Here is a 27,831-nt window from a genome sequence, read left to right as displayed (position 1 = left end):
GGAATGTGATGAAAGAAATAAAAGCTGAAATAATTCTACTATTATTCTGACATTTCACATTCTTAAAATAAAGTTGTGATCCTAACTGACTTAAGACAGGGAATTTTTACAAGGATTAAATGTCAGGAATTGTGAAAAACTGAGTTTAAAGTCTTTGGCTAAGGTGCATGTAAACTTCCGACTTCAACTGTAGTTAATCTATTGAACGCAGGAAAGTGGTTTCAATTAATGTCACAGTTCCTCGGTGTATCATAGGCCTACAGCTAGTATTAAGTCTTCAAGCTGCCTCTAATAGCATACACAAAACATTTCATGATTTACTATACTTTATTTCAATTGAAAATATCATACACCTTTTTTGTTTAAATTCAGTGTAACCATCTTAAGGAATCTAGATTTTACAGTAATCAAAGTCTTATGAGTAAAATCCCTGAAGGCACAATCAGAAATGTTTATCATTTATATTGTTTCTTATTGCTATGACATTTCACAAAGGCATAGTCACCAAAGAAACATTGAGTAGATTACATTCAGAGACAGATTTACACAAGTTGTAAGCCTACTGCTTAATAAAAAGGCATTAAATCTAACAAGGATAAGGTTAATTTTGAAACTACTCATAATGCCTAAATATATTGGAAGATCTTTCTCAAAGTGTAACGATTTGAACTTAGTCATTACTCTTGCATAAAATATTTGACATGTTGTGCACTTACATTATTTTGCATAAATAGAAAAGATTGTGCTCTGCACAGTCAAGTGAGTAGATACTACAGACATAAAAGAAAGAAAACAGTGAACAGCAGGTCTCTCTCCATCTATAGTTAGCGTGACCAAATCCACACTACTGCCTCAAACATGGAATAAATTGCTGGTTCTCTATCCATCGCTGGTTTTGTAAATTATGTTTTCCTCCTTTAGACAAATTAAAAAGATGCCAGTATAAACAACTAAAATAAGGAAAAAGGCAACTAAAAAACTAAAATAAGCAATGTTGACAGATATGCATTTCAAATCAAACCGTGTGAACAAGCCTAAATCACAGGTCCAATAATGCTTCAACAAACTAGGCTAATAAGGTAAGACCACTGTGTATCTGAAATGTCACTATGAGCCTACATTTACTTTGAGAGGGTTAACGTACTTGTACCATACCCTGCAATAATGCGATTTGGTATTAGATTAACACTTGTGTTTGATTGAATACACCAAGAAGGGGTAGCGACAAGGCACGTCATGATCATTTAAAGAAAAGGATCAAACATAACCCTAGAAAAAACAAGGAAAGGTCAAGGTTTAAGAATGCAACAAAACAAACACTAACCAGCATATTATTATATGTGTTAAGGCTTTGGGATGAGCAGACACCAAAGTAGCTAGATGGCCTAATTAAAATCCACTAAATTGTAGGCAACATGGAACCACTGTGCAAAGGCCTGGCCAGAGATATTTCATCAGTGACATGGACATCAACATACCTAGAGCTTCCAGTTCCATTTTGCCTAATGAGGGCCAATTATGGTTTATACAGCATATAAAAGTACCAACGCAATGACAAGAGATGTTTGCATATGGTAAATGAGTATAAAAAGAAATTCCAGTACCATAGTGTTACAACCATTCATTTCCAAAACCTTGTAAAATAATTTGATGCGATGTAGCATCGAGTGATAGTTCTAGAAAAAACATTTAAAAACTATTCAGCATACATTCTAGCATTCTGAAAAGAAACCTCGAGATTGTCCTAGTCCAACTCCTCATGGAGACAAAAAAAAAAGTGCATATGCTCAAAGGAAATAAGAGATTGCTCGATCCAATACAGTGACAGCAATAAATAAAAAACACACCCAAACTACAGGAGATGTTAGAGTGGAAGCCTAAATATCTCCCTCGATCTTGCAGTTCCCTAGTCCACTCCTCATACCTTACAGGGCCTGCTTGACAGAGTTGAGGCCCAGCAGGATGCTGGGCTTCTCCTCGATTACACGCACCAGCAGGTTGTCTATGTACTCCTCTAGCTCAACGATCTTTGAGTCTTTCTTGGAGAGCTCCGTCTGCTGCTTCACCACTAGGGTAATCAACTCCTCCTGGGTCAGCTGGGTGTAGGGCCCACTCTCCACCATGCCTGGCGCCTGAGGATGGTACAAAACAGTGTCACAGCAGACATCAGCAGTCATCACTTTTTGGTTTTAATAGCTAAATAAAAAGGTATTGGTTTTATTAGTATTAAACATATCAACATGCAGTACCTTCATCTTCCCCAGGGTGCGGTCATAAGTCAACATCTCTCCAACTACCGGGGTGCTAATGGGAGCGTGGCTCTCTGTGGAGCTCATGGGCTTCACTGGGTGAGGCCTGGAAAGAGAAAATTACTACAACAAAAAAAACACTAAAACGGAGGAGCATAACAATGTCATTGAAGTCAAACGATTAATTGAATTAACAGAGGTCCATTTCAGTTAGGCTGCAGGTATAGAAAACCACAAATCCTCCCCCTGTGAGATAAGCACAGCAATTATGAAATAAGGCTACACAGAGAATACTTTCCCCAAGTTGAACAAAACAGAAACGCTGCAGCATATCCCCGTTTCATACCAAAACCACTAACAAACAACCCCTTTGATCAGAGTTACCCAGCCATTTCAAAATATTCCCTGAAGAATTTGATTGAGACTGAAACGCCAAATACCAAAAAGTAGTGAGACTAAGCATGAAGCTAGAGTTCGTCATTTAAAACAAAAGCTGAGGGATGAGCCTGGAGAAATGGAACGACTCAAATTCATAGACATAGCAATGGATGCAAGGACTGACCATCCATATAATCGAAATTATAGTTTAGGCCATAGTGTTTGTTTGCCTGTTAGACATGGACCAATTGACACGTGAAAAAAAAAAAAATCCCGTGTTTATACATGCAATTATTGAAGGCTGGCTATATCTATAGAGGGGTTTAGGCTCACCTGCGTGGAGTTGAGGCTGGCCCACCAACATTGCTACTCAGCACAGTGAGTGGCTGCACCTCAGAGGGTGAGACACAGGCCCGTAGCAGGGTCTTTTCCCCGGTCTGTGAGGTAAGCTCTCCCCCTATGGACTGGGGGGGCTCAGAAGTCAGGACAGAAGGTACATGGGAGGAGGAAGTAAAAGGGTCTGCTGCCCACTTAGATTCCACCCCATCTCTGCAATAGAGTTTACTTTGTCTAGTATTTTTAGGCGACAGTTTTACACATCCTGTTGTAGCGGCTGAGATGATCAGCTTGTCTTCTCTGGGTGAAGGGTTTTGTTTAACTACCTCAATTTTTCCAATCACTGCTTTATTACTTGAATTAGCTGAAGGCTGGGGTGCTCCTTGTTTCTTTTTAATTTGGGAAAATCCCCTTTGAAAAGCAGGACTGTGTTCTTCCGTTTTTTCCTGCTCTTGAGGTTCATCCGAGTCACCATCATTAAAACTGGCAAAGGGATCCGTTGGATTGTTTGGCACGAAAAGTTTATCCAAGTCATCAGTTGTCATTGCCTGTTCTTTAAGCTTGCGGTTTCTCTGTGGTTCTCCAGTGAACAAGTAATCTCCACTGTGGCTTGGCTCTGGGTGGGCCCGTGGGTCTTTAGGCAGGATATCGGCAATGGGGAAGGAGTCAAGTTCAGCAAACTTCGCTTTCATAATGTGTTCCAACTGTGCTTTTTTATCAATGTCGCTTTCTGCAGAGTCAAACAAGAGTTGCTTTTCATTGTAAGCAGTCACCTCAGTGTTCTTTGCAGTCACTGGACTACTCCTTCTCATGATATCGAGGGTTGAGGCTCTCCTCTCCAATCTGTTCTCCTGCTCTACACTGGTAGACCCTGCTAATGTCTGCTCATGATCTGCAGGTCTCAATGGCTCTTTGTGGACTAACCTTTGTCTGGGTTTGGCTGCGGGGATCTCTTTGGGAGTGTTTGGCAGTCCTTTAGGTTCATCTGTAGAACTTGACACCAAAACCACTCGTGATGTAGGTCTATGTTTTTCTGTTGAGAAAACATGTTTGCCATCACTGGCTGTAGCAAAAGATGTGTTTATCACCTTTGCATCCTCCCGAGGTGTCACGAAGGGTATGTCTCTTTTCTGAACCATGGATTTTGTAGAGACCAAGACTTTGGAGACAAAGGCATTGGGCGCCTCAGGTGGATTAGCCTGTATAGTGCTCTGGTCTTGGTTTGTGTTAGAGTCTACCACTAGTCTAAGGGGGACTGCAGCTCCTGGTTTGGAAGGGGGAGTGAGTGCTGGCAAACTGCTGGGCCCTATGCTCCTCAAAGAGGTAGATTGAAATTTCTGAACTTGTGTCTGTTGCTGGTGTAAGTGCTCTGCTGCCCGCTCCTGCAAGTAGGAATATTTATCATTGCGTGGAGGTCCTGGTGAGTCGAGGTCTGGGCCATCCACACTCATCTCTTTACCAATGAGCTGAGGCACATATTCTTGCTGTCTCTGATTCACCTCTGCAATTATATGGTCCCATCGAGTCTGCCCTTGTACTCCATATCTCTTCTGTGGGAACAGGCTATCGTAGTCAGGAAGAGGTAGAGGAGGTATTTTGCCCTCAACCGCCTTAATTGGCACAGGATCGCCACTTGCAACAGCAGATTTTGCAGAGACAATTCTGAAGCCTGCATTGGATTTTCCATGGCTTTGTGGTTCCATTGGGCTGGGGGACAGAGGATCTCGCCGCTTCTTGTCAGATCCATTGGGGGAAGATCCTATGGCAGCCAGGTTCTCAGTGCTGCTGTAGGGATACTTGGAGGGGCTCCTCCGCACCTTAGCGGGAGCAAGCGAGGAGTGGAGGTTGGAGAACATCAGGAGACTCAGAGGGGACGCTAGAGAGAAAGGATTCAGCGCAGGGAGGGAGTTTGCTGCCTATGGGAGTCTGTCGGGGGTTTCAGGCTGCTTCAGGGACTCCACTAATCTGCCTAGGAGTGAAAACCTGGAGGTCAGTTGGGGACAGTCACACCAGAGCTGAGCTTGCCCATGACAGCTGAAATAACCAACAACTCAGGAGTTTGCCTCATCTTACAGTGGTGCTTCATTCCATCAAGATCTTATATTCACATGTGATGATGCACCCTGAATGCTTACAAGAACATTTCAGAAACTAGTGTTCTTTAAAGTCTGCTCAAAAAAATAAAAATCAGTCTCTGCTCTTTTCTATTCTTTGTTCATCATATGGACCCCTAATGATGATAAATCTTGTGAACCCAGAGCATTTTCTGTATGATATTTCAAATGCTTGTTTCAAAATTATTTTCCAGTTGCAGTAATGATAAATATAAACTACCGGTCCAAAATTTTAGAACACCTACTCATTCGAGATTACATTTTTACACATTTCTACATTGTAGAACAATAGTGAAGACATCAAAACTATGAAATAACACATATGGAATCATGTAGTAAAGAATAAAAAAATGGTGTTAAACCAAAATATATTTCATATTTGAGATTCTTCAAAGAAGCCACCCTGCTTTGATGACAGCTTTGCACAGTCTTGCCATTCTCTCAACCAGCTTCATGAGGAATGCTTTTCCTCAAGAAATTGAAGGATTTCACACATATGCTGAGCACTTGCTTTTGCGTCACTCTGCCGTCCAACTCATCCCAAACCATCTCAATTGGGTTGAGGTCAGTGGATTGTGGAGGCCAGGTCATCTGATGCAGAACATCATCACTCTGCTTCTTGGTAAAATAGCCCTTACAGCCTGGAGGTTTGTTGGGTTATTGTCCTGTTGAAAAACAAGCGCAAAACAGATGTGATGGCATATCGCTGCAGAATGCTGTGGTAGCCATGCTGGTTAAGTGTGCCTTGAATTCTAAATAGAACACTGACAGTGTCACCTGCAAAGTACCCCCACAGCTCATCCTCCATGCTTTATGGTTGGAAATACACATGCAGAGATCATTCGTTCACCCACACCGTCTCTCACAAAGACACGGCGGTTGGAAACAAATCTTCAATTTGGACTCCAGACCAAAGGACAAAAAGTTACACCGGTCTAATGTCCATTGCTTATGTTTCTTGGCCCAAGCAAGTCCCTTCTTATTGGCGTCCTTTAGTAGTGGTTTCTTTGCAGCAATTCGACCATGAAGGCCTGATTCACACAGTCATCTGAACAGTTGATGTGTCTGTTACTTGAACTCGGACGCATTTATTTGGGCTGCAATTTCTGGGGCTAGTAACGTCAATGAACTTATTATCTGCAGCAGAGGAAACTCTGGGTCTTCCATTCCTGTGGTGATCCTCATGAGAGTAAGTTTCATCATAGCTTGATGGTTTTTGTGATTTCACTTGAAGAAACTTTCAAAGTTCTTGAAATGTTCCATATTGACTGACCTTCAGATCTTAAAGTAAAGATGAACTGTCATTTCTCTTTGCTTATTTGAGCTTTTCTTTCCATAATTTGGTCTATGTTCTGTATACCCCCTACCTTTCCACACCACCACTGATTGTCTCAAACGGATTAAGCAGGAAAGAAATTCCACAAATGTACTTTTAACAAGGCACACCTATTAATTTAATTGCATTCCAGGTGAAGCTGGTTGAGAGAATGCCAAGTGTGCAAAGCTGTCATCAAGGCAAAGGGAGGGTACTTGAATAATCTAAAATATTTGTTTAACACTTTTTTGGTTACATGTTTCCATGTGTTATTTCATAGTTTTAATGTCTTCACTACAATTCTAGTTAAAAAAATAAAATAAAAAAGTTGAATGAGTAGGTGTTACAAAACTTTTGACCGGTAGTGTATATGCAGTCTGGTTAGTGCTGGGTGGTATTCCGTATTTTACGATATGTGGTATTGATGCACCGACCGGTTTGAGTTTTTACTTTACCTTCTATAAAAAAAATTGAATGTTTGGTTTGTTAAAACGTCCATTTTTATACTTTACTTCGCTACTTGAGTCGTCGCTGGGCTGCCGAGTGGCGCAGCGATCTAAGACACTGCATCTCCGTGCTTGAGGCGTCACTAGACACCCTGGTTTGAATCCAGGCTTTATCACAACCGGCTGTGATTGGGAGTCCCACAATCGTCCCAGCGCCGTCCGGGTTTTGCCGGTGAAGGCAGTCATTGTAAATAAGAATGTTCTTAACCGACTTGCCTAGTTTTAAATAAATATATATAATATATATAATATAATATAATATATATATATATAATATAATATATATATATATATATATATATAAATAAATAAAAGTTTGGGGTCACTTAGAAATGTCCTTGGTTTTAAATTACATGTACATTTTGTCCATTAAAATTACAAAATTTATCAGAAATACAGTGCAGACATTGCCAATGTTGTAAATGACTATTGTAGCTGGAAACGGCAGATTTGTTATGGAATATCTACATAGGTGTACAGAGGCCCATTATCAGCAACCATCACTCCTGTGTTCCAAAGGCACATTGTATTAGCTAATCCAAATTTATAATTAAAAGAAAGGCTAATTGATCATTCGAAAACCCTTTTGCAATCATGTTAGCACAGCTGAAAACTGTTGTTCTGATTGAAGAAGAAAAAGGGAACTGGCCTTCTTTAGACTAGTTGAGTATCTGGAGCATCAGCCTTTGTGGGTTCGATTACAGGCTCAAACTGGATATAAACAAATACATTTCTTCTGAAACTCGTCAGTCTATTCTTGTTCTGCGAAATGAAGGCCATTCCATGCGAGAAATTGCCAAGAAATTGCGCAAACTGGCTCTATACAGAATAGAAAGATTGGGAGACCCCGGTGCACAACTGAGCAAGAGAACAAGTACATTAGTGTGTCTAGTTTGAGAAACAGACACCTCTCAAGTCCCCAACTGGCAGCTTCATTAAATAGTACCCACAAAACACCAGCCTCAACATCAATAGTGAAGAGGCGACTCCAGGATGCTGGCCTTCTGGGCAGAGTTGCAAAGCAAACGGCATCTCTCAGACTGGCCAATAAAAATAAAATATTAAGATGGTCAAAAGAACAGACATTGGAACTGCCTAGAAGGCCAGCATCCCGGAGTACAGGTTTCTCATCTAGTCTGAAGACTAGCTTTATTGCTTCTTTAATCAGAACAGTTTTCAGCTGTGCTAACGTAATCGCAAAAGGGTTTTCTAATGATGAATTAGCCTTTTCAAATGATAAACTTTGATTAGCTAACACAACGTGCTATTAGAATACAGGAGTGATGGTTGCTGATAATGTGCCTCTAGATATTCCATTAAAAAAAAGCAGTTTCCAGTACAGTAGTCATTTACAACGTCTACACTGTATTTGTGATCAATTTGATGTTATCTTTCAAAAACAAGGACATTGCTAAGTGACCCCAATCTTTTGATCTGTAGTATATCTATTTCTCTCGGCTTTCCCCATGCAGCTTTCCACAGACCTACCCTGCCCCATCACTCAAGGAGAACATTTGTTGTTCCTCGAGCATGACACTTGCGTTCAGTCTCTGCATAGTAAACGCAGCACATGCAACAATGATGACAATGCGGTTTTCATTTAGCTTCTTAATATTAAGTGTGCTGTAATTACACTTAGTTTGCTTCTTACATCTGCAAACAGCTAGTTTGTCTATTCTTAGTAAGTTGAGCCTAATTCTTGTTAGCCATTAATGCTAATTTTTAGCTAATAAATGTACTGAGCCAACAAACTTAACTAGCTATACAGCCTATAGGTGTAGACCTACATTGCATGTTTTTGTGCAACAGTTTCTTCAAAGAGGAATCCACAACGCAAAAATGTTAGCTACATGAAGTAGCTCAGAGAAAACATTCAATGTAGCCAAAGATTAAAGGGTCCCCTAGGAAATACTTAAATTTGTCATCATGTAAAACACCATTTAAAGTTCCCACTATTATACTCAAACTATTTCCACGAGTCCAACTGTTCACCCAAGTGTTTTGCTCTAAAATCACAAAGTCAAATCGCAATTGCAACATATTGTTTAAAAAATGGTCAAGATTGTTTGCACATTTCGTGCAACCCTACATGTCAGAATGGAAATGATCAAATTAATTTTGATTAAAGTTGAATTAAACAGTATAAAACAATCACAATGGAGAAAGACCCATTGAAATCACTTTAGAGAGTGTATGTTGCCACCCTAGGGTCACACACTACTCAAAACTAAATGTATAACTTTTATTATTTAAAATCAAAATACCGGCATATAAAAATAACACCGGGATATGATACTTGGGCCATACTGCCCAGCCCTACGAAACACGCTCTACCACAAACATGCAAAAACATCCAACATTATTTTTTTGTAAGCAGATCATCACACCTGATAATGTCTTGATGGAATTAAACAATTTGGAAATAACCACAACTGCCTTGCTCTTAACACTTAAGGATTGTTATAAAAACATAGCCCTTAAAGTAAATTGGGTATCATTCTTGCAAAAAGCTAATAAACAAATCTAGATTTAGAATGTCAGAAATTCAGTAGTAAAATAAGATCAGGCTATGGCAAAACTAAAAAAGTATGTCCTCCTTTAAAAGGACTCGGACTATATTGAGTGGACAACTCACCATTAGGAAAGAAAGATTAAAATAAATCCAGAAGTAGATGAGAGAGAAAAAAAACAGCCTTGTTTGCACCAGCAGATAGTCCCAATGTACTTAGTCACCCAGTGTTAGCTCACTTCAGCCCTCCCAACCTGTTCTGCACTATATCACCCAGTCTCAGACACACCTAGATTCCACACTGCAGAACAATCAGCACAGTGGCCAAACAGGTCCATCACGCGCCAGATGGAATTCACGATGGTGATCCACGCTCATGTTTGTCAAGGCTTTTATAAGAGCCTTAAAGCTGGAATTCTTAATGGTGAAACTGCAACGTCCATTTGCGATATTACAACAAATAAGTTACTGCAAACTTATTTTTAACTACGCCTCACCTACGATTCGTCAACAAAATAATAACTACGGCTGTGAAGTGGAGTGGCACCATTTCTCCTACTGCAGATTCCATCTTTAAAAAGACGATCAAGAGGAACGAAGATGAAACTCAGAATACTAGGCTAATTGCAGCCAGTGTAGATTGGAGACATGATCTGGTGTACAGATAATTCAACCTAAACCATACCACCATCTGATCACTAATCCCCAAACCACCATAAGCAACTGGGAATATTAAAACCACTTAAAGTTCCATTGGATAGCAAGCAAGGAAAACTCATCACCACAGCTATTCAATCAGAACAACATACAGCAATTTGAGTGAAAATATGGATTTTAGGAGAGTTCTAAGAATGCAGTAAGAGAAAGTGGTTTATTCAAAATAATAATAGGAGAGATACATGTATGGTTAGATGAAAGGCTGCTAAGGCAGTCAACGTGATGTGTTGCATATGCTATAAAACTAGCTAACTGGAAATAACATGAAAACCGTCTAGCACCCCATTAGCAAAATACTGAGACAGAAAATGCTTATTGGTTAGTGTTACCTGATCAGCAGTGAAGTACATTGTGTATATAGTAGCTCCACTTACCATTGTAGATGTAAGCTTTGTCAGCCTACTAATGTCATGTAGGCCTACCTGATGTTCTGACAAGAGTTACAGCAGAGAAAAGGACAAATCCTAACTGCACTATTAAAACCATGCATTGATGGGAGAGTCGCACAAAGTTTGGTCTTAGCTACGCAGATCTCAAGTTATAATAGAGCTGTAAGTGCATTAGAACAAGACTGCCACCTACCTAGGCTTGACTGCAGACACCTTGGCAGTGCGGTTGGAGTTGAGGAAGACCGCAGAGCTCGTGGTGTTGGGGCTGCAAACAGCCTTCTGGGAGTCCACCGGGCTCTCCTCAGACAGGTTTGGAGGGTCTGGACTGAGAGGGATCTCCTCAAATGGGTTGGCGGTGTGTGGAGGGCCCTCCAAATCTCTGGTGAAGCGTCTGGGAGCTGGGTTGGGCCTCTCCTCCTTGGTGCTAGTCTGCTGCTCTTCCTTTTTCTCCTCCTTCTTCCTGATCATACCAAACAGAGAGGACAGCCTCTCAGCCACAGAGGCCTCCTCCTGTTGTTTCTGCTCCTCTGCTTTCTTGGCCTCCTCCTGCTGCCTCTGGTCCTCCCTCAGCCTCTGAAGCTCCTCAGCCTCCAGCCGTATCCTTTCTTCCGCTAGGCGCTTCAGCTCCTCTTCCCGCTGCTTATTCCTCCTCTCCTCATCCTCCTGGAACTTTCTCCTCCTCTCCTGCTCCTCCTGTTGCTTGCGTTCCTCCTCCTCCTGCAGTATCTTGAGCTGCGCTCTGTGTTTCTCCTCATTCCGTCTCTGCTCCTCGGTCTGTCTTTTTTCCTCCTCCTTAAGGCGCCGTTGCTCCAGCAGAGCCCCATCTGCAGACTCCATTCTGTAGGTGGGGACAGAGAGGCTCTTGAGGGACTCTAGCGAGACGTCAGATGGTTGCCTGCGGCTGCGTACATCCTCCACTGAGCCCTGACCAGAGCTGTTGAGGCTGAGGGTGGACCCAGACTTGGGCTCTACCTCCTCTGCATACACATGGTTGCCGTTGATGCACGTGCCATTTGGGTCATCCTTCTGCTTGGATCTGCCCAGAAGAGAAAAAGGTCCTGTAGACACCTTGCTGTCATTGCTGCCTGTCCGCTTGTGGTCCAGGAACATGAACTTCTTTTTAACTGTAGATAGAAAGCGACAGTGAAGGAGTTTATTGCATATGACAATCATCATCATTACTCAAATATAAACTAGGTCTACAGTCAGAAGTCAAAATGTTTAAGCTGAATGAAAAGAGCTCACCATCAGGAGAATCCACATTGAGTCCAGAAGAGCGACTGCCACTGAGGGATGCATTCTTCTCAGGAAGAGTACCCAGTGTGGACATTGACTGGGAGACGTTGCGCTGCAAGTTGGATTTAGGAGCAAAGAGGGACTTGAGCTTGGATTTCTTCTTGGCCTCAGGGAACTCTGAGTACACTGAGTGAGAGTCACCCTCTCCCTCGCTGTCAGTCAGTACCTGGCTGACAGAGGGAACTATTGCAGAGGCTGAGTCAGAGAAGCTGTCCTTTTTCTTCCCACGCACAATGTCCTTGAGCTTTCCGATGCGGGAGCGTGGTTTGTCTTGCATGGAAAGGTCGAACATGCTGGCTGTCAAGTTGTTTCTCATAAACTGAATGTCCAACATCACTTCCCCTTTGACTTTGTCCTCCTTCCCATTCTTATCCAGCAGTTTGTACCAACTGAAAATGAGTGGGAGAAAGATATTACACTCAACAAAAATAAAATGCAAAAATGTCAAAGATTTTACTGAGTTAGTTCATAAGGGAATCAGTCAATTGAAATTAACTCATTCGGACCTAATCTATGGATTTCATATGACTGGGAATATAGATATCCATCTGTTAGTCACAGATACATCAACATTAAAAAATTTAAAAAAAACATTTAAAGGCGCGTGATCAGAAAACCAATTAGAATCTGGTGTGACATCGACTTGACAGAGTTGATCAGGCTGTTGATTATGGCCTGTTGTCCCACTCCTGTTCAATGGCTGTGAAGTTCCTGGATATTGGTGGGAACTGGAACATGCGGTCGTACACGTCGATCCAGAGTATCCCAACATACTCAATGGGTGATATGTCGGGTGAGTATTCAGGTATCTCTGTGCATTCAAAATTGCCATAAATAAAACGTAGCCACGTTCGTTGTCCATTGCTTATGCCTGCCCATACAATAACCCCACAATGGGGCATTTTGTTCAAAACGTTGCCATCAGCAAACCGCTTGGCCACACAACGCCATGCATGCAGTCTGCCATCTTCCCGGTACAGTTGAAACTGGGATTCCTATGTGAAGAGCATTTGCCCACTGAACTCTGTTAGTTACGACGCCGAACTGCAGTCAGGTCAAGACCCTGCTGAGGACGACGAGCACGCAGATGAGCTTCCCTGAGAAGGTTTCTTACCGTTTGGGCAGAAATTTGGGCAAAATTATTTGGTTATGCAAACCCACAGTTTCATCAGCTATCCGGGTGGCTGGTCTCAGACATGGTATGTGGTTGTGCGGCTGGTTGCACTACCAAATTCTGAAATGAGTCGGCTTATGGTAGAGAAATTAATATTACATTCTGGCAATAGCTCTGGTGGACATTCCTGCAGTCAGCATGCCAAATGCATGCTCCATCAAAACTTGAGTGGCCTTTTATTGTCCCCAGCACAAGGTGCACCTGTGTAATGATCATGCTGTTTAATCAGCTTCTTGATATGCCACACCCGTCAGGTAAATAGATTATCTGGGCAAAGGAAAAATGCTCACTAACAGGGATGTAAACAAATGTACACACAAACCTTGAGAGAAATAAGCTTTTTGTGCATATGGAAAATTTCTGGGCTTTTATTTCAGCTCATTAAACCAACAAATGATGCGTTTATATTTTGTTTCAGTGTAGGGCCGCCCGTTCAATTAAAAAACAAATCATATAGCCAAATGACGCAGAACCAAAGTACTGAAGGTCAAATGTGACGAATGAGCTACGAAAACTTTTTCAACGTCATGATGCCAGGAAATGGGGTCAAACATGACTTGATAAAACTATTACTGAACTTTTGCACTAGTTTTGACCTAGAATAGATCCAGCTCCTCCAGTGCTGACGTAAATGGGCTGTAAACTCAATGCAGTTTAGGCCCACTCTGCACAAAAGGAAAAGTAGGAGTTCTGGAGAGCCCTTTCCATAACAGCCTCTGTGATTGCAGAGACCTCGCACAATAAGAGCAATGCTAGATTTTGTCAATAAGCAGACCGGTAGGCTAATCCCAGTAATACAAAGTGCAGCTCAGACTGTCTCCCAGGTGAACTCTCACCTTCCCAAGACCAGAGCAACAACCCATGCCGGAGCAGGTTAAGTGGAAGCCCCTTGCAGTGTGCCGTTTTTGCATATTCAGTCACTCGCAGTAGGCCTAGGAGCTTAATATTTTTGCATCTTCACTTGAGTTATCATAATGGAAGCTAAAAAAAACAACATTTAGACAGGCCTACAAAAGGAAAGCCAGTAGAGGCCAGAAATCCCTGGTTAAATTCAGTGTCGTCCCTGATGTTTCAGGGTCAGCTGGGACAAGGAAAGCATTCAGGGGGTCAGAGTTCTGATCAATAAGCTGTGGCTCTACTGAGCACTACAAACATTCTTCCCGGAGGACATCATACTTCCATAGGCAGTAAAAGAAACTGGTCACTTTTTACTCATTGCTGATAGTTAGCTAGCCGATGGGTCTATATTTAGGATGCGTTCAGCTGAAAATGCGCTGCACTCTGCTGGGCAGTGATCAGACATTCTATGTAGTTCATGTGAAGTTCAGTACATCATTTCCCTGCCCTTACTGGTGTAATAAAACAAATATCCAGACAGGAACCTGTGGGGAAACATGCATGGGAGTAAACCTAGTCTACATTCCATAAAGCCTAACAGAACAGTAGGGAGTCTTCCTAGGAGGTGTAGGCTAATGAAATGTGCTATGCCTTGTCCAAGCATTCCTAATTTCCTTCTCAAACTGGGCCATGCCAAGCAAAACAGCAACTACTACCAGAGCACAGTACAATGGGATACAATTGAGAACATAAGACAATATTTCAATGTATTTTATGTAATACAGGTCAGACTCTGAACAATGGTTCAGTGAAGGGATTATATGAGTTAAAAGGAACTGTGTGTTGACATGGCACATGTGATAGTGTTTACAGATAAATAGAAAACCCTGGCCCTGATAGAGGAGTGGAGGTCTGCTGGTGGACGAGTTCTCTCTGAGAGAAAGTAGTAGAGGCCCCGATTTCCCTCTGAAGCATAATGATTAACATGTCACATCCAGCTAATGCCTAACATGACAGACTAAACGGTATAAATTTGTTTGATAGAAGAACCATGAAGATGACGGGTCTATAGCCAAGTCCATTTTAATGCGGAAACAGGAATACCAAAAGAGCACACTTAACATAGGCCTATATTGTTGTCAGTAGTGCCTTAATTTTTCAATATCCAAGTTGTGTAACTTAGGCCTATTAGGTGAAAGGGTAAGTGTGAACTGTGGAATATGGTCAGTAACATGGTGCATTATTTGCCATCATATCACTTTGTTTCATGCTGAGAACATATTCTGCTACATTGGGAGAGGACAATGTCAAACCAACACATCAACTGATGTAGGACAGTAATCTAATACTATACGCTGCAAGAGGGAACAAAGAGCAACCTCCCAATACCCTTGTATGAGAGAGAAGGAGCAATATGAGTCATAAAAAGCTGTACAAACACAACTGAGTAAATGCTAGATAAGGTTCCAGATATGAGTGTACAGTAAACAAGTGAATGAGCCTAATCACTGTACAAAGGCTGCCCTTGGGACAGCCTATACAGAGAGTATTCTACACAGGAGGATACAACCATGACAGTCACTCACTGCCCTCAATTGCAACAAATAGCCTACAAGTCAAAGTTAGATAGTCTGCAGTCTTCAATATTGAAATTTAAATGTCCTTCAGTCTTCTGTCCATGTTTAAGTCAGCGAACAGTCTTAAAAACACTATTACATAAAGATGTGGGTGTGTACATTTTGCCTCAAATCATGGAATAATGTTTTGTTTTAATGCTTGCTACACCCATGACAGAGCCTATCCCACCATTGTTGTGAATGACATCATTGCCCCAACCCATGTCATTTCACATGTCAGTATGATGGTTTGACTAGCCCTCAGTTAAATAACCTTGAAGAAACATGGGGAAATGGCAGGAACGTATTCACTGGACAACATTCCTCATAATGAGATATAACATGGCATGCATCACGACCCCATCCAGCTGTGAAGGCCAGAGATCGGCTCAAACTAAATGAGCTGGAATTCTCCAACTACTGTTCAGATGGAACATTTCAAACAACTAAAAGGGGAGACATGGTTAGGGTATCAGCTCAAGTATTCACAGCCTAAAGTTACAGTTTGATAAGAAGGCAGAGGAATAGTGACCTCACCCAACATAATCAGATCGTTTTCCCAACCAGCTCCATGGTTTCGGTTCTCCCACTTGACTACTGATAAGGGATCTGGAATGGCCTTCTCTGGCTGTGCTTTAGGTGTGTCAACATGACTGTTCAAATGTGCAGAAGTCGATGGATGTAGAGTATAATATATATATTTATCAGCCTCCTGATAAACGAAATGGAATTTCAGCTCTGCTATGTCAGTGAAATTCATCAAGTCAATGGTGACACGTAACAGAGCAGACATTCCTATCACTAATACCATTCTGGCTACACAAAGAACCCCCCCTCTCAGTGGAGAATTAGTTTTAAATATATATAAATAAAATAATATCTACACAGATCCTTTATCTTTATTCAACATGAGCTACTTACTCAGTCTTTTTCCGGGCACTGTTATCGTGTAGATCCAGTAGGTTGATCACAGCTTTTCCCAGGAGCTTGTCCAGTCCCACCAGAGCTCTGTGCATTACAATGATATACAGTGTGCAGCGTTCAGCATTTCCATGGTGGAATAATGGCAGGTCAAACGTTGCCTCTTCCTTCCATACCGGTGCGACACATTTTTCGGCAACAGAGGTAGAAAACTTGTCTTTGGCCACCTGCATGATGGCATAGGCATCGTTGGTTCCATTCTTGCCTTTGATCCTCAAATTCCTGGCTTGGAACACAGTTACCTGTACGCTTGTGGGATACCACTGATGGCTTTGCCTTTGGTCAGCCAAAGCCATTTCAAAGCTTTAGCTAGCTAGCTAAGCTTGCCAAAAAAAAAATACTTTAGCAGGTTTTAGGATATCCTAACGACTTTGTCTTCACTTCCAGAGACTGACAGACCAAACGTTACTACCGATAGGTCGTTGTCCTCGGTAATGTATAATGACGATTGTCGACTCTCGGCCGGGTATCTGATGATGATGATGATGATGATGATGATGATGTCGACACACTTGACACTCCCACTTCACTCTAAAATTCTACGGACGCAGTGGCTATGACAAGTGGAGTCGGAGTAATGTCACTAACCTATATATCAGTCTCAATTAGCTAATGCAACCCAGGTGTTGGTCCTTACTACTAGCTAACTTAATGGCGAAGTAAAGATGAAATATCAAGAACTCGCTAACGTTAGCTGCAGTAGCTACCTTACTAGCTACTTTAACTTGCCCAAATTCAGACGTTCGACAAGGACCATCGTATAACATTTTCTTCTATAAGCAAATTGTACTCTGCGTTGTAATACAAAGAGGTCAAACAATAACACAACGACTGTCTGTAATAATTACTTTTCATTGCCTCTCTTGACTTTTTTCTTTGTTGGACGATAAACTTCCTCATAAACCATTCTTCCTTCCCATACTCTCCTACATTCCTATCTGATTGGTTAAAATTTGCGTCAATAAGTTGACGACCTACGGTGATTGGACAGTGGCACTGGTCTAGGATCAGGTTTGTACATTTGTAACCCCTGATCTTATTTGATTTATTTTAGGTACTTTAACTTTTGAAACTCAATTAAAGTGTAGTGGTTTTATTATTTTACTATAATGTTTTTTTGTTATTGTATTGTAATTTGAAATGTAATTTAACAAAAAAGGTCTACACAAATATAACTAATTGTCATAAAAACGGTTTAGTGACAAAGGTTTCAGCTTTGTTTAATAGAGAGCAAGATTTCACAAATTAGACCACAACATCAAGAAAGGCTAATATGAAAAGAGGCTTCAGGAGCAGCTGGTGCTCAGACATCCGGTCACTGAGTTTCTCAAACTCCTTTATTCGCATTCACCTCCTGTTCATATCAGAGAAGGCTATTGCCCCGTCAGTATGAGAATAAATGACAAAATACTAAAGTTGTATTTACTTTGCATCAGAGTTTATTTTACAAGGCACAGTCTGAATTTCTTGAACAATATATTATTGAATTAAAAACAGTTATTTCATACTGATGTCATTATGACAAATGAAATATAAATATACATAAAACATTTTGAAATGTCCCTTTTTCATTTCGAGATGAGAGTGGACACAAAACTTGGAAATCATTTCAGGACAAATGGGATGAATGTTAGTAAATGGATGAAATGTTAACAATCTGAGTAACCATTAGTGAAAAAGAGGACACATTCTGCCATTGTGTTCTTGCACGTGTTGACATTTTACACCTAATGGACATGAGTGTAACAAGCATGGTGTTTTGTCTACAGACAAAAATGAGGAAGGTAAGTGCAACCACTGCTTTGTACTTAACACAACTCTGAGCTTTGTGAGTTTGTGAGTTCTTCCTCGTGTTATTATCATTGACCAAAAGCGAGATTTCAGGACCTAGAATAAGGATACAATCTATGAATTGTATCCCATTTGCTAAACACTGACGTTGAGGTAAGCTCTGCTAGTCTATACAATTCTTTGGCACAATCATTTCCCTGAATACATTGGAGTTGTTTAGCAGAGCGTATCTAAGATGAACTGAGCTGTTGCATTCTTACAAACTAAAATAATACTGAAGATCAAAATGGCATAATATGGTTTTACACAATATTTTATGATAATGTGTGTGAAGCAACATCAGAAAACCAAGTAGCATAAATGAACCAGAATTCTGTCATTCATTTTTTTGCCTTTACTCTGAGCTTTGTACATAAACATAAACAAATAATGTAGAAGTATTTGATGATTACTGTAACAAGCTTTGAAGCCATTGGATTATGAGGTGAATGTGTGGGGGGGGGGGTATTTCAGTAAGCACTTCTTGGTTCATGTGATATAAACCAGAGATATTTACTGCATAATAAAACATTTATTACCATATTTTCCTTCCTCCTGATACAAATGGCAAACTCAACATGGTTTAAACTGATGCGTCCCTTTATGTCAGTGCATGAACAATGATGTTTGAAATCCTGGAGGGGGCAGTCTACATCCATGTTCAAATAACTGTAAATTCAGAGGTTTGAAACTCCAAGGGGGAGATAGCACAGTAAGGGGAAAGGGGAAAAATGAAGAAGGACGGGGAAGTTCATATAAAAAAATCACCATAGACATTACAGAGTACATGCCAGGGTCAAAGAAAGGTCACTCTAGTTAATTTGTCCAAATACTGATACTTGTTCAATCCTGTTTATTAGGGGAGGAGTTCCCTCTCAGTGCTGATGCGTATTTGAATCGAAGTCAATACGATTTAGTAAAAAAAGTTTTAGAAACTGCATTCTCTCATCCTAGATTGAGAATCACACACACAAACACACGCACACACACACATGCCCACATACCCACAATACTACAAGAAAATATAATAAAAACTAAAATATTCTTCACAGAGGAAATGCACAAAAATGTGGAAATGGCCAATCTTAGATTCCATTTCATGCCATAGTCGATATGCATAGAATAAGAATACAAACAAAACAATAAAGCTTTACTTAAGGAATCCAAAATCAACATCTTATGTTGATTTTAGATATAGCTGGTAAAAATTCCTGTGACGTGTAGAATAAATGAGTATTTTAGGTTTGAAATATGAAAAACAAAAGTACACAAAAAACAGGTCTTGAATTCATGGCAAACCCAACAAACAGTTGTTATGTCTGTGACAGAGCTGAGAGTACAGGACATGGTTGTCTTCATACACATCCCATACCATCATTGTAATGGAAAGCTAAATGGCTGGACACAAAAGTAGCAAGCGACACAACCCCATAATCTAGCTCTTTTACACATTCAAAAGAAAAAACTCATCATGATCTGAATCCCAACTTGAGATCCACATCTGAAATTAGAAGAATTGTTCAATTCTTTTAATGTCATTTACACGAAAGTCTGAGTTACACACATGGATCTCATATTAGGATTAATCTGAATAGACATAGGAGACTATAACAACTGTCCAATCATATCAAATTTTGTCAGGGTCCACTGTGGACATGTGCTGGGAAAGAGCTACAGTCACACTGTAGTTTCACTCTTCCACATACTTTTCATGCCCACAGAGCTCTGGGAATGGTCCGTGCCACTTGTGTCCAACTCCAGCTCTATCACAGAGCTCTTGAGGGTGCCGTTAGGGGCAACCACTGGCACAGTGGTAGTGATGTTGTTCAGAGGGTAGGAGCTGCGCTTAGCTTCACGCTCTGCAGCCGCTGCCAGTTTCAGATTGTCTCGGCTGGTGCTCCGCCTATTACCTTGCATAGCCACCCTGCTGGCCACAGAGGGGAGCAGAGGGAAGGGCTTACGGCTGCCGCTGCTGCCCCCGTCACTACCCTCTGAGGGGCTGGTAGCAACTGTCTCCCCCACTCTCCTACCATTACCGTTGGTTAGCGGGCTGGCATGGCTCTCAGAGTGGCTGTGATGTAGGCTGCCGTTCTCACTAGTGGCCTGTTTGTGGGCTGGATGGGCAGCGTTGTGCTGCTCTATACCTGTAGGTCCCAGTGCTCCCATACTGCCCCCTCCACCACCAGCCCTCAAGGCTTTGAGTCGGTAGTGACCTCTGCCTTCACCTCGGTGGTGATACTGGCTGATCCCTTGTTTAGTTCTGCCACTGACCTTCCTCCTCTGAGGTTGGACAGGGGCTACAGAGCCTATGGTGGGCAGCAGGTTGTTAGCTTGCTTGTTGTTATTGTCCGTAACGGTGCTGGTGTTGGTGCCTGCTGGGGCATGAGTGGCATTGTTGGTATTGTCTTGTGCCACCTGCAGCAGGTTGGTAAGCTTGCAGGGCCCAGGGCCTACACTGCTGATCCCACTGGGGATGGAGGAGGACCTGGCTGATGAGGAGTTCTGGGGATCCTCTGGAGGATGGCAGCCAACGAAGATCTGGGATCCCTGTTCAGAGGTGGTCTGCATCCCACTAACAGTGGTGCAGGTGTGCGTGTAGACTGGCATAGGCTGGGAGAGGCGATACCCTGGGCAGCAGCCCAGCCAGGAGGCCTGCACATCCAGGCGTCGGAAGCAGTGGTGCACCACCAGGAACACTCCCGACATGGTGGCAGCTACCCCATAAAGAGAGCTAAACAACAGGCTGCTGTGCCCTGTCAGCCACATGGCCATGGCTCCACAGCCCCACAGGGCCAGGAACAGGAAGTGGGTGGCCACTAGCACCAGGAACTGCACCTTCAGGGAGTACTGGTCCTCTGGGATCAACGCAGCATGCATGGTCCCCACCACAGAGTCTGTTGACAGGAGACTAATGCTTCCACCCAGGGCTGGCTGGCTCTCAGGCACAGGGGAGGACAGGGAGGATCCTGGGCACTCTTTGGCCACCCGCTGCTTCAGGCGAAACACAGTGCACAGGAAATAGATCCAGGTGACCAATACCGCCAAGCCTGCAGGGACAAAGAAGGCCCCCAAACTGGGCTGCCACACCAACCAGCAGCTGGAAAATACAATACAAAAGTCAGTAAGGTCAGAGCAAAGAAGGATACCTCTGTGTTTTCCAAAATCTCATAAAAAAATTGCAAATTCAGCTCTTGAATAAGCACTAAACCAAAATATACTGTGTCAAGGGCCAATTGCTCAATGCTAAAATGAGAAGCACTCACTAAGGGCTGTTGGCCCCATAGTTGTTGACATTGACAGCCGCAGTGATGCCACATATGATGAGAGGAACACCACCAGCTATTAGATAGAACCTGTATTCAGAAAATACACAAATGACAGGGATCAAAGAAAATTAGATGAAAAAGAAAGCAAGAGGGAATGACAGTGAACTCATTTAGATGTGAAGTATCATGTCCCAGCCACAATATTGGAAACAACAACTTAAACCCAAGGACTGCATGACAAATTACATTTCAGTTTCTGTTTATTCTGTATGAGATTTAGGGGCTTTGCTCCTTTGTTGTTTTCTCTCAGCAAGCATACATTTCACAGCTGTAGTGATCCCTAGGCTAGCTGTCTGTGATCTCCTTAGCTGAACTGAGCTGTAAGTTGGGCAGCCTCTCTGAGCTAGCTAAGTGTAACAAAGGGCAACAGGCTGCTGGGGGGGTTGTGATTTATCACAGGGATAGGCGTCATTGGAGGGCTGACCCCATGCGGCGGTGGGCAACAGAAGGGTTTGGGAAAGCCACAGAGGTCAACAGTACAGTGCATGATCACAGCCAGGGAGCACCAGGGCAGAGGGGGAAAAGGGGGAGGAAGAGAGGAGGGGGGCAGTAATGAGGGGACAGTGCGCCCCCTCCATCACCCTTGCCAGATTTACGACATTCTCCTTAACCTCTGTTATCCCTGGCTCGTACATTCCACACCTCCCCCGCTCTGGGCTCAGCACTCTGCATCTGTCACTGCTACTCTTTTGTGCCTTAGCAGTAGTCTACTGTTTTTCCCTCCAAGGCTTTCTAAAACAGAAGATCCTTGGTTCTAAACACAATGGTGGTCTTTGATATGACACAGTTTGTGTGTCCGTTCACATGAATACAGTCATTTAAAATACCGCCCCACAATGAGCTCACAACTCAAACGTTGACCTGTTTGACAATGACTCACAACATTCTCATATAAAAGTCAACTCTGTCTCACCCTGATGACATCACTTACCTGAGCATAGGCCGCTGAGTAGCTGGAACAGGAGACTCTCCCTCTGGTTGCCGTGGCATCCTCCAGACCGCCTCTTTGTAGAGGACTCTAGCACTGACCCCGATCCACAGCAGTGTAGACAAGGAGGAGTAGTGGAGAGCGATGCCCACCTGACACAAATCACACAGGGTCAAACACACAGCCTACACACACCAGATGTAGAGAGCATTTGCTGGGTCTGGGAGGAGAGGGACTTACTGCCTGGCACACCATTGGATAGCTGGTCAGGGTGATGCCTCCTGCATAGACAGCTGTGGTCATAGCGATGTGGAAGCAGGTATTGAGTAACGTGTGCCAGCTCTTTCTGGATATGTTTATAGAACTGCAGGAGGAAGAAGAAAACAAAGAGAACCATTAAATGGTCATAAAGACACTGTGGGGTAGGTCAGATAGCAGACACACGCACACACACACACGGTACCTGTGGTGTAGTATGTGTGTGATGATGATGGTGAAGAGGCAGAGGAGGAGGATTGCAGTACAGCTATAGACCACAGGGTGGAGTACCCTCACTGACATGGGTGGGGAGTGGGGGAAGTCAGGAACCTCCTAGGAAAAAGAGAACTATTAATATCTTTGCAATGACCACACTGTGGGGCTTGATATAAAATCTCCAGACCTCGAGAAAAGAACATGAACATTCATCCAGTGAAGTGATTTTTGATTTAGATCTATTAGGATCCCCATTAGCTGACGCCAATAGTTACAGCTAGTCTTCATAGGGTCCGACATAATGAAAAAGACATTACAGACAAAATACTTTACAATTTACATACATTTAAAAACATTAGCATGTAGTGTGTGTTTACACGCAACAAGTAGGTCACACGGGGTAGATGATTTGTGTCGTGAGGTGTTGCTTTATTTGTTTTTTGAAACCAGGTTTCCTGTTCACTTGCGCTAAACAGATGGAGGGGCATTCCATGCTCTCATGGCTATGTATAATAATGTATGTTTCCTTGAATTTGTTCTGGACCTGGGGACTGTTAAAAGACCCCTGGTGGCATGTCTGGTGGGGTAAGTGTTTGTGTGTATCAGTGCTATTTGTAAGTTCACTAAGCAAACAATTTGGAATTTCTAACACATTAATGTTTCTAATAAAAACAGGAAGTTGACACAGTCAGTCTTTCCTCAACTCGTAGCCAAGAGAGATTGGCATGCATAGTATTAATATTTGCTCTCTGATTACAATGAAGAGCAAGACGTGCCGCTCTGTTCTGGGCCAGCTGCAGCTTAAATAGGTATTTCTTTGCAGCACTTGACCATAAGACTGGACAATAATCAAGATAAGATAAACTAGAGCCTGCAGGACTTGCTTTATGGAGTGTGGTGTCAAAAAAGTAGAGCATCCCTTTATTACAGATAGACCTCTCCTCATCTTTACAAACATCGAATATTTATGTTTTGACTATGACAGTTTACAGTCTAAGTTAACAACAAGTAATTTAATCTCCTCAACTTGTTCAACAGCCACACCATTCATTACCAGATTCAGCTGAGGTCTAGAACCTAGGGAATGATTTGCACTAAATACAATTCTCTTTGTTTTAGAGATGTTCAGGACCAGTTTATTACTGGCCAGCCATTCCAAAAAAGTCTGCAACTCTTTGTTAAGGCTTTCAGTGACTTCCTTTAGCTGTGGTTGCTGATGTGTATATGGTTGAATCATCAGCATATATCGACACACATGCTTTGTTTAATGCCAGTAGCAGGTCATTGGTAAATATAGAAAATAGTAGAGGGCCTTGAGAGCTGCCCTGTGGTACACCACACTTTACATATTTGACATTATAGAAGCTTCCAGTAAAGAAAACCCTCTGAGTTATAGTAGATATATACCTCTGAATCCACAATATGGCAGAGGTTGAAAAGCCATCACATACGTTTTCTCAACAATAGGTTATGGTCGAGCAACTGCTCGGCATCTGACCATAAGGCGCTACAGAGTGTAGTGCATATGGCCCAGTACATCACTGGGGCCAAGCTTCCTGCAATTCAGGACCTATATAATAGGTAGTGTCAAAGGAAAGCCCATAAAACTGTCAGAGACTCCAGTCACCCAAGTCAGACTGTTATCTCTGCTACCACTCGGCAAGCGGTACCAGAGCGCCAAGTCTAGGACCAAAAGGCTCATTAATTAACAGCTTCTACCCCCAAGCCATTAGACTGCTGAATAATTAATGGACACCAGACTATTACATTGCCCCCCCCCCCCATTTGCTTTGCACACTGTTGCTACTCAATGTTTATTATCTACGCATAGTCCCTTCACCCCTACCGTACAAATTACCTCTAACCTGTACCAGCGCACACTGACTCGGTACCGGTACCCCCTGTATATAGCCTCGTTATTGTTATGTTATTGTGCATATTTTTTATTATTCTTTACTTTAGTTTATTTGGTAAATATTTTCTTAACTCTTCTTGAACTGCACTGTTGGTTAAGGGCTTGTAAGTAAGCATTTGACTGTAAGGTCTACACTTGTTGTATTTGGTGCATAAGACAAATAAAGTTTGATTTGATTTGGTTAATAATATCAAAGGCTGCACTGAATTCTAACAGTATAGCTCCCACAATCTTCTTATTACCAATTTCTTTCAACCAAAAGAGTGAGTGCCCTTCTCTATAAGCACGCTGAAAGTCTGTTGTTTGTTTGTTTACAGAGAAATAGCATTGTATTTGGTCAAACAATTTTTTTCCAACAGTTTGCATAGAGCTGGCAACAAGCTGATTCGTCTGCTGTTTGATCCGGTAAAGACCATTTTACCACTCTTGATAGCAGAATGACTTTTGCTTCCTTCCAGGCCCGAGGACAAAGACTTTCCTCTAGGCTCAGATTAAAGTCATGACAGATAGGAGTGGCTGTAGAGTCAGCTACCATCCTCAGTAGCTTTCCATCTAAGTTGTCAATGTCACGTCCTGGCCATAGAGAGGCTTTTATTCTCTATTTTGGTTAGGCCAGGGTGTAGCTAGGGTGGGCATTCTAGTTTCTTTATTTCTATGTTTTCTGTTTCTATGTTTTGGCCGGGTATGGGTCTCAATCAGGGACAGCTGTCTATTGTTGTCTTCGATTGGGAATCATACTTAGGCAGCCTGTTTTGCCACCTTAGTTGTGGGTAGTTGTCTTTGTTAGTGGCCTGTATAGCCCTAGTAAGCTTCACTGTCAGTTTTTTTTTCTTGTTTTGTTGGCAACATTTAAAATAAAGAGAAATGTACGCTCACCACGCTGCACCTTGGTCCGGTCATTTCCCTGACGACGATCGTGACAGTCAATGCCAGGATGTTTGTCATTAACAATCATTTTCCCACCTCTCCCACACTACTTTACACAATTGAAACATACAGTGCTTTTCTTTAATTGTTAGTTATTTTTATCCATGAGTACAATGACTTTTTTCATCATTCCTTACATCACTGATTTTGACTTCATAATACAGTTTCTTCTTTTTGTTGAGTGTCACGTTCTGACCTTTATTTCCTGTGTTTTGTATTTAGTTAGTATGGTCAGGGCGTGAGTTGGGTGGGCAGTCTATGTTTGATTTTCTATGATTTGGGGTTTTCTATGTTTCAGCCTAGTATGGTTCTCAATCAGAGGCAGGTGTCATTAGTTGTCTCTGATTGAGAATCATACTTAGGTAGCCTGGGTGTCACTGTGTGTTTGTGGGTGATTGTTCCTGTCTTTGTGTTTTGCACCAGATAGGGCTGTTGAGGGTTTTCACACGTTTCTTGTTTTGTTGTTCATGAGTAAATTTACATATTAAAAGAACCATGGACACTTACCACGCCGCATATTGGTCCTCTGATCTGTTTCGCCTCTCCTCTTCGGAAGAAGAGGAGGAAATCCCTTACATTGAGTTTAGTCACATCACTTCTCAATTTGATGTGCAGCCACTCCTTTTGCCCCATCTCTTTCAACCATACAGTTTTTCAATTTCTCATCAGTCCATGGAGCCTTAACAGGTCTAACAGTTCATTTCTTAACAGGTGCATGTTTATCAATAATTGGAAGAAGCAATTTCATAAATACATCAAGTGCAGCGTCAGGATGTTACTTATTAATCACATCAGACCAACAAATATTTTTAACATCTACAGCTAAATCTTTTGTACGATCTCTTATACGCTATTTTAGGCCCAGCCTTTGAATCTTTGGCTTTCCTGGAAATAGACACTATATTGTGATCACTGCATCCAACGGGTACCGATACAGCTTTCCCTAAGTTTGTTTTATTCACTGCTTTAGCACACTCCGCCAACCCTGATGTCCATGCCGTGTCTGAATCCTGGCTTAGGAAGGCCACCAAAAATAGAGATTTCCATCCCCAACTCCAACATTTTCCGTCAAGATAGAACTGTCGAAGGGGGAGGAGTTGTAATAAACTGCAGAGATAGACTGCAAAGTTCTGTCATACTTTCCAGGTCTATGCCCAAACAGTTTGAGCTTCTTATTTTAAAACTTCAATTCTCTAGAAATAGGTCTCTCACTGTTGCCACCTGTTATAGACACCCTTCAGCTCCCAGCTGTGCTCTGGACACCATATGTGAATTGATTGCCCCCCATCTATCTTCAGAGTTTGTTCTGTTAGGTGAACCAAACTGGGATATGCTTAAGACCCCGACAGTCCTACAATCTAAGATAGATGCCCTCAATCTCACACAAATTATCAATGAACCCACCAGGTACAACCCTAAATCCATAACCATGGGCACCCTCATAGATATTATCCTGACCAACTTGCCCTCCAAATACACCGCTGCTGTTTTCAATCAGGATCTCAGCGATCATTGCCTCATTGGGGCGGCAGGGTAGCCTAGTGGTTAGAGCATTGGGCTAGTAACCGAAAGGTTGCAAGTTCAAATCCCCGAGCTGACAAGGTACAAATCTGTCATTCTGCCTCTGAAAAAGGCCACTGTTCCTAGGCCGTCATTGAAAATAAGAATTTGTTCTTAACTGACTTGCCTAGTTAAATAAAGATTTTTTTTTTAATTGCCTGCATCCGCTGTGGGTCCGCGGTCAAACGACCACCCCTCATCACTGTCAGAGGCCCCCTAAAACACCTTCTGTGAGCAGGCCTTTCTTACCGAACTGGCCCGGGTATCCTGGAAGGATATTGACCTCATCCCGTCAGTTGAGGATGCCTGGTCATTCTTTAAAAGTAATTTCCTCACCATCTTTCTAAAAATGTAGAACTAAGAACATATGGTTCACTCCAGACCTGACTGCCCTTGACCAGCACAAAAACATCCTGTGGCGGACTGCACTAGCATTGAATAGTCCCCGCGATAT

At 42.2% G+C, this 27,831-nt stretch overlaps 2 protein-coding genes across 4 annotated transcripts in view; both read right to left on the bottom strand.

The window, feature by feature from the left end:
* Window positions 1-308: 308 nt before the first annotated feature.
* rab11fip1a (RAB11 family interacting protein 1 (class I) a) lies at window positions 309-17,353 on the bottom strand. Of its 2 annotated transcripts, XM_020489965.2 has the most exons (5): window positions 16,358-17,353; window positions 11,759-12,198; window positions 10,707-11,637; window positions 2,250-2,355; window positions 309-2,132 (listed from the first exon to the last, which is right to left on the bottom strand). In XM_020489965.2, exons 1-5 carry the CDS (start codon window positions 16,711-16,713, stop codon window positions 1,926-1,928), a joined length of 2,040 nt encoding a protein of 679 aa, XP_020345554.1. In that variant the 5' UTR covers window positions 16,714-17,353; the 3' UTR covers window positions 309-1,925. The 2 variants fall into 2 exon arrangements, with proteins under 2 accessions (XP_020345554.1, XP_031685947.1); XM_031830087.1 differs by lacking the exons at window positions 10,707-11,637; window positions 11,759-12,198; window positions 16,358-17,353 and adding an exon at window positions 2,961-5,393.
* Window positions 17,354-17,836: 483 nt separating this feature from the next.
* adgra2 (adhesion G protein-coupled receptor A2) overlaps window positions 17,837-27,831 on the bottom strand; it is a 55,552-nt gene continuing 45,557 nt past the window's right edge. For both annotated transcript variants that reach the window (XM_031830085.1, XM_031830086.1), the window contains exons 16-20: window positions 22,965-23,092; window positions 22,742-22,865; window positions 22,505-22,653; window positions 21,511-21,600; window positions 17,837-21,344 (exon numbers count right to left, since the gene is read on the bottom strand). In XM_031830085.1, coding sequence (XP_031685945.1) covers window positions 19,925-21,344; window positions 21,511-21,600; window positions 22,505-22,653; window positions 22,742-22,865; window positions 22,965-23,092 — 1,911 coding nt within the window. In that variant the 3' untranslated portion in view covers window positions 17,837-19,924. The remainder of the gene's footprint in view (window positions 21,345-21,510; window positions 21,601-22,504; window positions 22,654-22,741; window positions 22,866-22,964; window positions 23,093-27,831) is intronic.

This window comes from Oncorhynchus kisutch, linkage group LG8 (assembly GCF_002021735.2).
Source record: "Oncorhynchus kisutch isolate 150728-3 linkage group LG8, Okis_V2, whole genome shotgun sequence".
Taxonomy (NCBI): Eukaryota; Metazoa; Chordata; class Actinopteri; order Salmoniformes; family Salmonidae; genus Oncorhynchus; species Oncorhynchus kisutch.
This window is presented reverse-complemented; position numbering and strand designations above follow the sequence as displayed.

Bases quoted from the DNA above. Each gene is read 5' to 3' on its own strand.
- rab11fip1a (XM_031830087.1), bottom strand. From the start codon at position 4,819: ATGTTCTCCAACCTCCACTCCTCGCTTGCTCCCGCTAAGGTGCGGAGG. The intron at 2,356-2,960 runs GTGAGCCTAAAC...TTCTCTTTCCAG, and splicing joins CCAGCCTCAACTCCACGCAG to GCCTCACCCAGTGAAGCCCA. The intron at 2,133-2,249 runs GTACTGCATGTT...TACCATCCTCAG, and splicing joins GCACCCTGGGGAAGATGAAG to GCGCCAGGCATGGTGGAGAG.